The sequence below is a fragment of the Eschrichtius robustus genome, chromosome X, assembly GCF_028021215.1.
Source record: "Eschrichtius robustus isolate mEscRob2 chromosome X, mEscRob2.pri, whole genome shotgun sequence".
Lineage (NCBI taxonomy): Eukaryota > Metazoa > Chordata > Mammalia > Artiodactyla > Eschrichtiidae > Eschrichtius > Eschrichtius robustus.
Window position 1 is genome coordinate 12,432,424 of NC_090845.1, and position 10,995 is coordinate 12,443,418.

Genomic DNA, 10,995 nt, shown 5'->3' on the forward strand with positions numbered 1-10,995 from the left:
CATTATGATGCTCAATAAATCTTAATTGAAGAAAACTACAGTAACTTGCATCAAGATGCTGTTTTGTACTTGTAAGCCTGGATTACCTGTATATCTGTATCTGGATGGGTTTAGTCAGGAAAACAGAGACACTATACACACTACTAGGATAAGGGGTTTATTATAGAAATTACGGTTTATATAAATATGAGAGTAACTGGGGGAAGGAAGGTCTGGAAGGCTATAGTCAGAGGACAGAACTTTAAGCTGAAGCTCTGGGGGGGAAAGCAGGTATTGACAGGAAAACCTGAGAAGCTACCATATCTGGCCTCCAAAGTGGAATCATAAAATGGGAGCCCACAGAAAGGTCTGTAATGCCGCTGTGTCTAACAGGGCAGCCTCATCTGACTCCCAAAGACTCCCCAAAATAATGGCCTCTCCTTCCCTTCTACCTTCCAAAGTTCCCAAATTCCTCTCACCAGCAAACCCTTACCTGGAACTAATCAAGGAGGGAATTCTGGAAAATGTAGTTCTTCCCAGCCGTAGGCAGGCACTTCTACAGGAGTGGAAGTGCCAGGCAAACAACAGATAATCTCACACAGTAACCACTTTTTGACACCAAGTGTGTATGTTATATATAGAGATCAAAGCATGATAATGGTCTGAAGAATTTGGCAGTCACAGCCATCCACGTTAGAAAGCAAGTGAATGCTTGACATGACGCACTGCTGCTGCCGCCGTTACACCTTTTACTTCGGCAGTGGGCTCACCCTCTGACCACCTGCCCCCTCCAGTCTGCACTGTGTAGACAGTGTCAACATTCACTTTGTTTGTACCCTGAACAGATGGCAAACTACGCTAATAATCGAGCAGCTCATACTCCAGATGGAAGGTGTTCACCTTCACGCTTCTTAGAATTTCATGCGTCTTCCGAGCGTTCTGGCCAGGCCAGATTTGACAGGGACTACTAGGAAGGAATCTCCATATGCAAGGCACTGCTTGCCTCTGGGCATCGAAACATCACAACCATGTAACTGATTTCTAAACTACTCTCTAAGACTGCAGCTGACATTAAGTGAAAACGTTTCTGCTTTATAGATTTTGAGCCAAAAGTCAAACAAGTATTTTTAGATAATTACTTCCAGTCTATTAAAAAATAGGGTGCTGGAGGTGAGGTGTGGTCCAAAATAGAGTGAAGTACATAGTTCACTTTAGGAAATTAGATTCAAAATACGCATTAAAGGGACCTATACTTCAGGGTGGCCCATGATGTGTAAGATATTTACTACCCGGCCCTTTACAGAAAATGTTTGCTGACACCCGGACTAGAGGGAGAGCAGCAAGAGCTGAGCTCTGAGAGGTAAAGGGGGGGCATCACAAGGACGTGTACTTTGCTGAGGTGAGAGCCGCTGGAGGTTCGAGCTCATGAAGATCTGACCTGACTCACACTTTAACAGGATCCCTCTAGTTGCTGGATTGAGAAGAGACCTTCTTGTTGGGAGGGAGGGTCTAGAAGCCAGGGGATTAGGTAGAAGATGATCACTATAATTCTGGTGGAAATGGTTCTGATGCGCCACTGTCAGGTGGCTCAGCTCAGCATGGAGTGGAGGCTCTGGTAAGAGGTGCCTAGATTCTGGTTTGGAGATTGAGCTGGTTAGACTTCCTGGTTCTAGATGTGTCGCATGGTCCCACACAGGTGCAGGGGACGTTAGAAAATACAGCCTCCCCAGGCGCACATGGGTGAGCAGCTAAAGCAGGGCTTCTTAAGTACGGGCGATTCTGCCCACCGAGAGACATCGGACAACGTCTGGAGACACTTTTCACGGTCATGACTGTGGGGGAAATGTGTGTTACTTGCTTCTAGTGGGTAGAGGCCAGGGACGCTGCTAAATATCCTAAAATATACAACATAGTTCCCTACCACAAAAATAATTACCTGGTCCCAAATGTCAACAGTGCCATAGTTAAGCAACCTGGAGCTCAAGAAAGACCCACCAATGGAAGAAGAAAGACAGATGGGTTTTCATGGATAACCAGGAGTCTTAGCCCAGCTCAATTCCCAATGCCCCAACCCCTGCAAGGCATTTGCAGGCTGGGGCAACAGCAGTTTTGGAATCCCAGCTCACACCACAGCTGAGTTCTGTTTGTCCTCTCTTGCCCACATATCTTCCCCCTGTTACCGGAGGTGAGCTTTGGCCCGAATAAGAAACCTTGCTGGCTTTTTTCTTTTTATATACACAGAGAGGCTTGTAAAAATAACATGTGTGATTGAGGCAATGAAAGAGATTTCGTGAAAGAGATTTTGTGTAATGATTTTGTGTACATTGTGCACAGCACCATAGTGCAGGTATTAATTTGTTTTAAGAGATGTGTGAAGAAAAATGTTCCATTAATTAAAATTTCAAGACTTAAAACTGATATTTGGTGATGACCGTAGATTTATAGGAATTTTACTCTCTTCACCAAACCCAAATGGATGGCATATGAATTCAAATACCCTTAATATTATGCAAATACTCCTTAGTCTTTGCTATGGGTAATAACTGATAAGGTCTCATTTATTTGGTGAAATACTTGTAAGTATATAATATGTACTGGCTTTTCATTTACCTAGCTTTATTATTTTGATTTGCGAATAGATGCATAAATGAAAAACTATTTCTCTGTATTCTGGAGTGTTTGTCTCTTCTATTTATTTTTTTTGCAAAGAAGCATGCATTTTTTGCTAAGATTGTTAATAAGGTGGATCTAATTTTACATATTTTCACACTCTCTGGGCTGCTCACTAGCTTAACACTGGGCCAAAAAAAATGGACAGTGTTTCAAATATAGATCATAAATACCTCAGTTCTTGAGTGGCATTGTTGAGTTTACGTTTGCCCTAATTTTATATAAATTCAATATGCAAAAATAAACCATAAAATAAGTAAGCTAGGAAAGCGTTTTTCATATCACAAAAGACTTTTTTCCAACATTCATTTAAGAAGCATTTACCTTATATATAATATTCAACATAGGCAGCTTTAGCCAAATATTGTTCTAGGTACTGGGGTGATCAAGATATGCAAAACTGGGTCCTTCCACTTGAAGGTCACATAAAAGAGGCCGACATGTAAACTATGATGACAGCAGGTTCCATTATGGAGGCATGTAACCCAGTGCTACAGGAGCTGAGGAGAAACCCAAGGCCCAGGCTCAGGGGTCAAGAAAAGGCATCCTGAATGGGATGAGTAGAGTCATGAAGGACATGCGGGAGCTCGCCAAGTGAAGAGAGGTGAGGAGTATTCTATGCAAAGAATAAAGCCAAAGACCATGAAACCCCATGAGAGAAGCAGGTATAAGACAGGACATAGGGGGTCTTTGAATGTCACAAAGGAGCTTAGGAGTGGTCATAAAGGAGATGAGACACTCTTGAAAAGTATTAAGCCAGGAATGAAAGCAATGGGCCAATGGCATTCCTTTAGTTCCACTGGAGCAGAAAGCAGGGCTAGCTTCAAAATCTGTGGGACCCAGTGCAAAATGAAAACGTGGGGTGCTTGTTCAAAAATCATTATGAATTTCAAGATGGCTACAGCAAAGCATTAAACCAAGTATAGTACCCTTCTAAGTACTAGGGCGTGTGAGGGCACAGTATGCATGCCCACAAGGCCAACCCCAGCAAAGGCATGAGGGCAGCAGGAGGAAGAAGACTTTAAGATCCTTACTTGCATACTGTGTAGTCTGCAGTTGGGAAGGATGTCTTAAACACATCAACCAGCTAGAGATTAGTCTCAAGGCAATATACTAGCCAGCATTATAGTCCTATACTCAAACTAAGAAAATGGCCAAATGGCTAATCTCTTCATTTTAAAGAGGAAATAGAAGAGCAAAAATGTTGAGGGACTGAGGGAATTCAATCTGAGCCTTTTAGATTCTGTCCCAGTGTTTCCTCTGCCCCTCTACAATGCCAAGGCTAGTGCGTCTGCAGTGAAAGGGACAGAATGGAAGTTCTTTGGGCAAGACTGATCCAGAGGCCGCAGAAAGGGCTGCAAGTGGCAAAGAAAGGGAAATCAGCTAGGAGACAATTGCTGTCCCCTCCCTTCCCCCAGGAAGCATGTCCTTGCTGAGACTTTTCTCAGAATCAAGAGGATCTTGCCAAGCACGGGTTTTGAATAACTCATAGGCCCAGCATTGTGCCAGGGAAGAGGGCTACAGAGATGAGGTGGGCACACTCCTAGGAGCTTATCCTTTGGTGAGTAAAGACATTAGTGGAAATCAGCTACCATAATCCAGAGTCCCTGTCTACCTATTCTTTAACATGATTGGGAAGCAAAAATTTTAAATAATAATAAAAAAAGAAAATTGGAAATGAGTTCTAAACACCGATAGGTAGCTACAGAGTCTTTTTCAGATTAGGGGGATCATAGATGATTTGCACGTTGCCTTGTATATCTCAGCAGTATTACCATCCATACCCTCACCAACTCTAAAGACTTCAGGCTCACCTGAGCTCCAATAAACCTTTGTACATATCTCAAGAATCTCTCTCATATAATTCTCTACCTGGTTCTGTATGACCCCCCCAAAACCCAAGGTCTTATTCATCTTTTCCTTCCCTTGGTTCTTAAGATAAAGCTCCAAACCGACACCACGGTTTGCAAGGTCCTATGTGAGCTAGCCCCTGGTCTTTTCTGAAACTTTGTCTCACCCCACTTTCCTTCTGCATTCCACGAGCCATCCTACCATCTCTCAATTGCAGCAAACCTTCCTATCTCAGACATCTCCCAACTCTGCTGTGCCCTCTTTAATGCTTCTCATTTTTCAGATCTCTAATGAAATATCACTTCCCCAGGGAAAAGCTTCTCCTATCAGCCAGATTAGACTGGGACCCCCGTTAATATGTTCTCCTAACACCCTATAATTTTCCTTCAGGGCCCTTATCATAGTTAGTAATTCCGTGCTCATGTGATCCTTCCATGAATGTTTGTCTTCACCTCAAGGTTGGGAACTACCTGAAGGCAAGAGTCTGATCTGTCTTGCTCGCCACTGGATTCCTGGCAAATGGCACAGTGCCTGGCATGTCCTTGGGACTTTTTTGACCACTCAATCTAAAACATCCACTTCTCTGTCACTCATCTCTCTTAAGTGTCTTACCTTGATTGTTTTCCTTCAAAGCCTCCATCATTATCTGTGTGTGTGTGTGTTTGTGTATGTGCAAATGTGTGGGGTGTCTTATCTGTGTATATGTATATGTATAAATATGTATTTGTGTGTGTGTCACATAATTTCTCTACTTGTTACTGTTTTCCCCACTAGAATGTAAACTCCAAAAAAGAAGAGACTTCATCTCCTTGTTCACTGCTGTATCCTCACCACATACCTGGCACATAATAGGTGCTCAAGGAATTATTTGTTGGAAATATGAATACATAAATGGCAAGTGCTCAAGAAATGAACACCAGAAGTTCATTCTTCTTCAAAAATCAATCATAATGATATCCTGCACTGAAAAAGAGATGATCCACTGATTTGCTTTTCTTTTGGAAAAAATGCTATTCACTGTCTGCCCCAAAATGACACTGTGACAGTTTTAATTTATTTCACCACATGCCATTAAGCAACAAGGGGTTATACTGGGTTTACTTTATTTCAGATCTGTTGTTCTACAAATTTCAGTGGGATTCTTCTTCCATAATCTTGAACGGAAGCCATTTGGGGCTTGATAGGGACAAATTCATAAAAACCAAAGACTTCCAGAGTCTTTGGAATCAGACAATTTGGAGATCTGACAGACCTGATTTGAATTTCAGCTTCAACATTTATTAGCAATATAACTTCAGGAAGCCACATAACTTCTCTCGGTCTCAATTTCCTCTGAAACCATGTGATTTGTAGGGATGGTTTGGTGATAGGACTGACTGTGGTTTTAAGTGCATGGTATATAATTATAATCAATACATGATATCTATTTATTATTCATATCTACTCCCAAGTCCCCATGATACAGAGGAGAAAACTGAGGCCATAAGAATTGAGAATTTCTCAAGGCCATCCCTCCTCCCCAAGGCTAGGAAGCCCAAGCAGGGCTACCATTAAGCATCACCCAGCCTTCATTTGCTCAGGGGACTTTTTTGGTGAAAACCTGCTTGTGTTTGGACTCACACTGTTTCCTAAGGAGGGCTGGAGACTTCATAATGTCCTTGCATTGATTGAAGCTCACTGCAACCTTCAGTTCCAACTGGGCCATTTCCTATTCCAATAGAAGGGCAAAGATTCAATCAAAGAATCTGGGTGAGAAATGGGATGGAAAGAGTTTTCCCCTACCCCAGTTTATAGGAGTCCTTTTATTTCCTCCTTTCTAGGACGTAAAAGAAAAATTGGAAATATGGGTCCCACTGAAATCTTTCATTGTATAAATCCTATATTCTTTAACTATATTGAAATTATTTGCTTAAACGATTCAGTACGATGCAATTCTGGTGAGCTTTAGGTTCAATTTCACACCTAGACAAGAGTTATTCCAAACACAGGAATGGGTGAATTTTACAATAAGTAAAACTGATGGATAAGATAAAATAAGATGATGTCTCCAATGAATTGCATAGCGCCATGGCAGTGCTTCCTACAGCAGACAGACAGGGTTTAAGGAGATTTTATCAAAGTGGGATATAGAAATTGCATGTACTGAAACTTCGACTGGATGATTCATTTTCTGTGGGAATTTAATCAGTGAATAACAAAACAGAGTGAGCTAGAAGTATTTACTGCTCAAAGATACTGAAGATGGCAGGTGAGCAGCAATAATTAAGTAATTGGTTTTCTGGCTAATTAGAAGAAATGGAGAATATATGCCTGAAATTCTTTCCTCACTGAGAGGATTACACCAACTGTCACTGTGAATACATTCAACTAATCTGTGCCTACAGATTGTTCTTTATTTTAGCTTCAGTTTATCCATGACTCAAGCTCATCTCCACTTTGCCCTCATATAGGAATCTTGCCACATTACCATAACGTTTTTATTCTGAACCTGCTATAAAGGCAATTAGTCATTCATTATAACACAAAAATTCAAATTGGTTGCAATTATGTTTTCTGAATCAAGACTATACCCTTTGATGTGGGTAATTTAAGGTTCTATATTTAAAATGCATTGAATGAATCATAATGGTAAATAAGAAGACCCTTAAACTAGCATTCATATCTCCTGCACATGAAAAATTAAATGGATAATTTCTACCTATGACAGATTTATTTTTGTGGTGGAGAATTTTAAAGAATTGATTTAATTAGTTGTAACTATGCTCAGAAGCATAATTTGAAATACTGTTGAATGAATGGTGAAAGTATTTTCAAGCAGAGAGAAAACTCTCTTAAAATTCCCTTTGTTCATTATTCAACAAACGTTTATTAAGCACCCACAGTTTGCACGGCAATGTACGCCATAATAATAACCTAACCTGGTATCATTCTATTCTGCTTCTGCTAGTTAATTGAATGAGTTAATCTCTTCAGCTGTCCATTCACAGTATGTGAAGAAAGACTACAGAAATTAAATGAATGAGTCAGTCTGAAAAGAAACATGGATGTGTGTATTTAGGTTTCCTTTTGTTTCATGTGCTAAAAACAGGTTACTAGCCAACTACTCTTCCTATTTCTTTAGGGACCCAGTAAATTTAAAAGAATCTTATCTCACTCAGGCAGTGAACTATACACTTAATCATGACTTTCTAAGTGTTTATAGAGGTAAGAACAGCAATTTGTAAGATTCTACAGATATGGAAAGGAAAAACAGCACAGTAAATTTAGGCAGATAAGGGGAAATGTATTTTGAGGGACTGTTTCCACTTGAAAAGTTATATTAGACTTAATAACATAGACTAGGTTAGAGCTGGACATTAGAGCTGATCTAGGCCACTGGTTTCCAACCTTTTGCATTAGAGTCACTGGATTTTTTAAAATAAATACGGATTCTCAGCTCTCATTCCCAGAGATTCTGATTCAGTTGATCTGGAAGAGGCTGGGAGGGGAGGCAAGCATACATATACTTGTAAAGGTTCCCTAGCAGCCAAAGCTGAGACCCACAGACCTAATCCAGACTCAACATTTTGGCATGAGGTCTCTGAGCCCTTGAAAGAATAAATATCTTGCCTCAGATCAGCACAGCTTCTAACCTTTGGAGCCAGGCCTAGAACCCAAATAGCCAAATTCCTAGTCTGGATCTCTTAACTAAACCAAATCACACCGTTTCTACTTCCCTCACACGCTGGTTAAGATCTAATTACCAGTTAGTAATAGGCAGGAAGAATAAGACTGCTTATAACCCATGTGACTAACAAGTCCCCTCCTCCTAGTGACCTGTGTGCTTCCATTCTTGCTAATAAGTCTTCCAACATTCTTGCTAGTAAGTCTTCCAATGACACTGTAATGATTAATGTAACTGTTTAGTCCACATTTTTAAATACTTCACGTATTTGAAACTTTTGCATCCATAAACTATATCATTCCCATTTTAGACAAAGAAACCAGATTTACTCTTTGAATCTGAGTCCAGTTGAAGTCTTCATTATAGAGCTTATAGAGCTGAGTACACGGAAGCACTCTAATGTCTGGCTGGGTTTTCTTAGCCAGCTTCCCTATATGAGAATGCCTTTAGGTTGGCCACTTCCACTGGGTTCTGAAAGCTCCATGCAGGTAGGGCTCCTGTCCAACTTCATCAACTGTCTCCCAGCATCTAGCAAAATGCTCGCCATAGACTCAACACTCAACAATTAACTGTTGAATGAAAAATCCTTATTACATTTTGTTAACAAATGAGACAGAGCATCCTGAACCAACTTGTGCAGGACAATCTCATATACATAAAAGTACTGGGAAGATGGTTTCATAAAGGAGTAGTTTTACAGTTATTTTACTAGAAGAGCTTTGGCCTGATTTTCCTGACCTAAACTTGTCCTTGCTGTACCATTTGGATTACAGTTGGGCTATCTCACATTAATATTATGTTAAAAGCCCTTCATTCAAATGATACAAATGAACTTATTTATAAAACAGAAACAGACTCACAGACTTCAAAAACAAACTTACGGTCACCAAAGGGGAAACGTGGCGGGCGGGGGGGATGAATTAGGAGGATGGGATTAACAGATACACACAGTACTATATATAAGATAGAGAACCAACAAGGACCTACTGTAGAGCACAGGAAACTCTACTCAATACCTTGTAATAACCTATAAGGGAAAAGAATCTGAAAAAGAATATAGATATATAGATATATATATGTATAACTGAATCACTTTGCTGTACACCTGAAACTAACACAATATTGTAAACCAACTATACTCCAATAAAATTTTTAAAAGTCCTTCATTCAGTATATCTTTTATATGTGTGAAGGCACAACTGACATGCAATAAACATCGATGAAATAAAATTAGTACCAAATTTTACTGTCTTTTGGAAAAATATAACCAAATTAATTAATATAATATTCTTCTCTAGCACGATAAAGAGTGCAGTGTCTTTGGTGTTTCAAAGGGGTGGCACAGTATTGTAGAAAACAGTAATCTAGTTGCAGAAGATGATGATTCAATCGATGGCTATTTAGAACTAGATTTTTATTAAGCAGGTCATTTCAATCCCATCTTTTCAACCCAACCACACACCCAAATTCCATACATTTGTCTCTATGTAGGGTATTTGCTCTTTACCATAAGGTTACAATTTTTCAGTCTTTTATCTAATTCATGTAGAAATAACACAAAAAACCACTGACATCAGCTAAAACGACATATGTTCATATGGTAGATATGAATAGCCAAAGAATCAATGTAAAAAGTTGACACTAGAAAAACTAACCATGGTAGAAATATTCAACTCCAAACACTGAATATTTAATCTCTGCTATATAACTGAGGTGAACTAGAGGGCTGGAGGGGAAAAGTTATACATTTAAGGGGTTAATCTTAGATCTAACACAAACATTAAGGCCAATGTTAATGGAAGGAACTGGGCTATGAATGAGCCACAATACTAGAAGTTCCTGGCTCAGAGCCAGGTACAAGGCAGAGATTCAGTAAATGCTTTGTTGAAAATGAAAGAATGGGTGAACGAATGAATGAGTGAGTGAATGAACGAACAGTCCTCTTCTTAGATTTAGAGTGTAATACTGGGATTTGGAGATTTAGCTTTAAAACAGTCTATTCAAAGCTGTGGATCAATAAACTAGATTTTGGGAACGTCAGTCAGTGCTGAATATAATGTAGGTATTTCTGTTTGTTAATTAATTAAAATGACCACGGAGTCATTATTCTCACACTTAATTTCTCAGCCCGAAAAGTTAATGAACTGTATCTGTTCCATGAATAATTGAGTTGAACTTGAAAGACAACTCCCTATTCCAAAAGCCTTCCACACTACCAGTTAACTGTGATTTATCCTTTTACTTCTGAAGAATTTTAAGCACCTTCCATCTGATTTGACTGACAACCTATCTGTGCTTTCCCTGTCTTTATTCTTCCAGGAAGAAGATGTTACTCGTGAAAGTCGTTTTAATTTCAGTGGTTACGGGATGGGTCACTGCCTTCAAGTGAAAGATGGAACAGCTGTCAAGGCCACACCTGCCAGCCAGCTCCCACAGCCCCCCAAAGATGCAGATGCCATCAAGAAGAAGTTTGTGGACCGGGCAAAAAGGATTGACACGATTTCTCGAGCTGCCTTCCCATTGGCCTTCCTCATTTTCAACATCTTTTACTGGATCACATACAAGATCATTCGGCATGAAGATGTCCACAAGAAATAGATGTGCTCTTCAGACCCTGGGACCTTCTTGCCTAACTGTTGTGCTTGTAAATACACAGTGAAATTGTCTTTATATCACTTTGACAGAGGAGAAGACTGGGGGAGGGGGGAGGGAGGATCATGGGGGCGGGTTTCCTGGCACCTACATGAAAAAAGATAAGTTATCCGGGCAATGAAGGAAAATGTTTGCACAAAATTACGGTGTTGCAGAATCAAGTGAGCATAATTCCCTTC

At 40.0% G+C, this 10,995-nt stretch overlaps 1 protein-coding gene across 3 annotated transcripts in view; it reads left to right on the plus strand.

Annotated features, from left to right (window-relative positions):
* The window catches only part of GLRA2 (glycine receptor alpha 2), a 185,195-nt gene extending 174,433 nt beyond the window's left edge, over positions 1-10,762 (plus strand). For all 3 annotated transcript variants that reach the window (XM_068533456.1, XM_068533455.1, XM_068533457.1), the window contains exon 9: positions 10,484-10,762. In XM_068533456.1, coding sequence (XP_068389557.1) covers positions 10,484-10,762 — 279 coding nt within the window. The remainder of the gene's footprint in view (positions 1-10,483) is intronic.
* Positions 10,763-10,995: the final 233 nt, after the last annotated feature.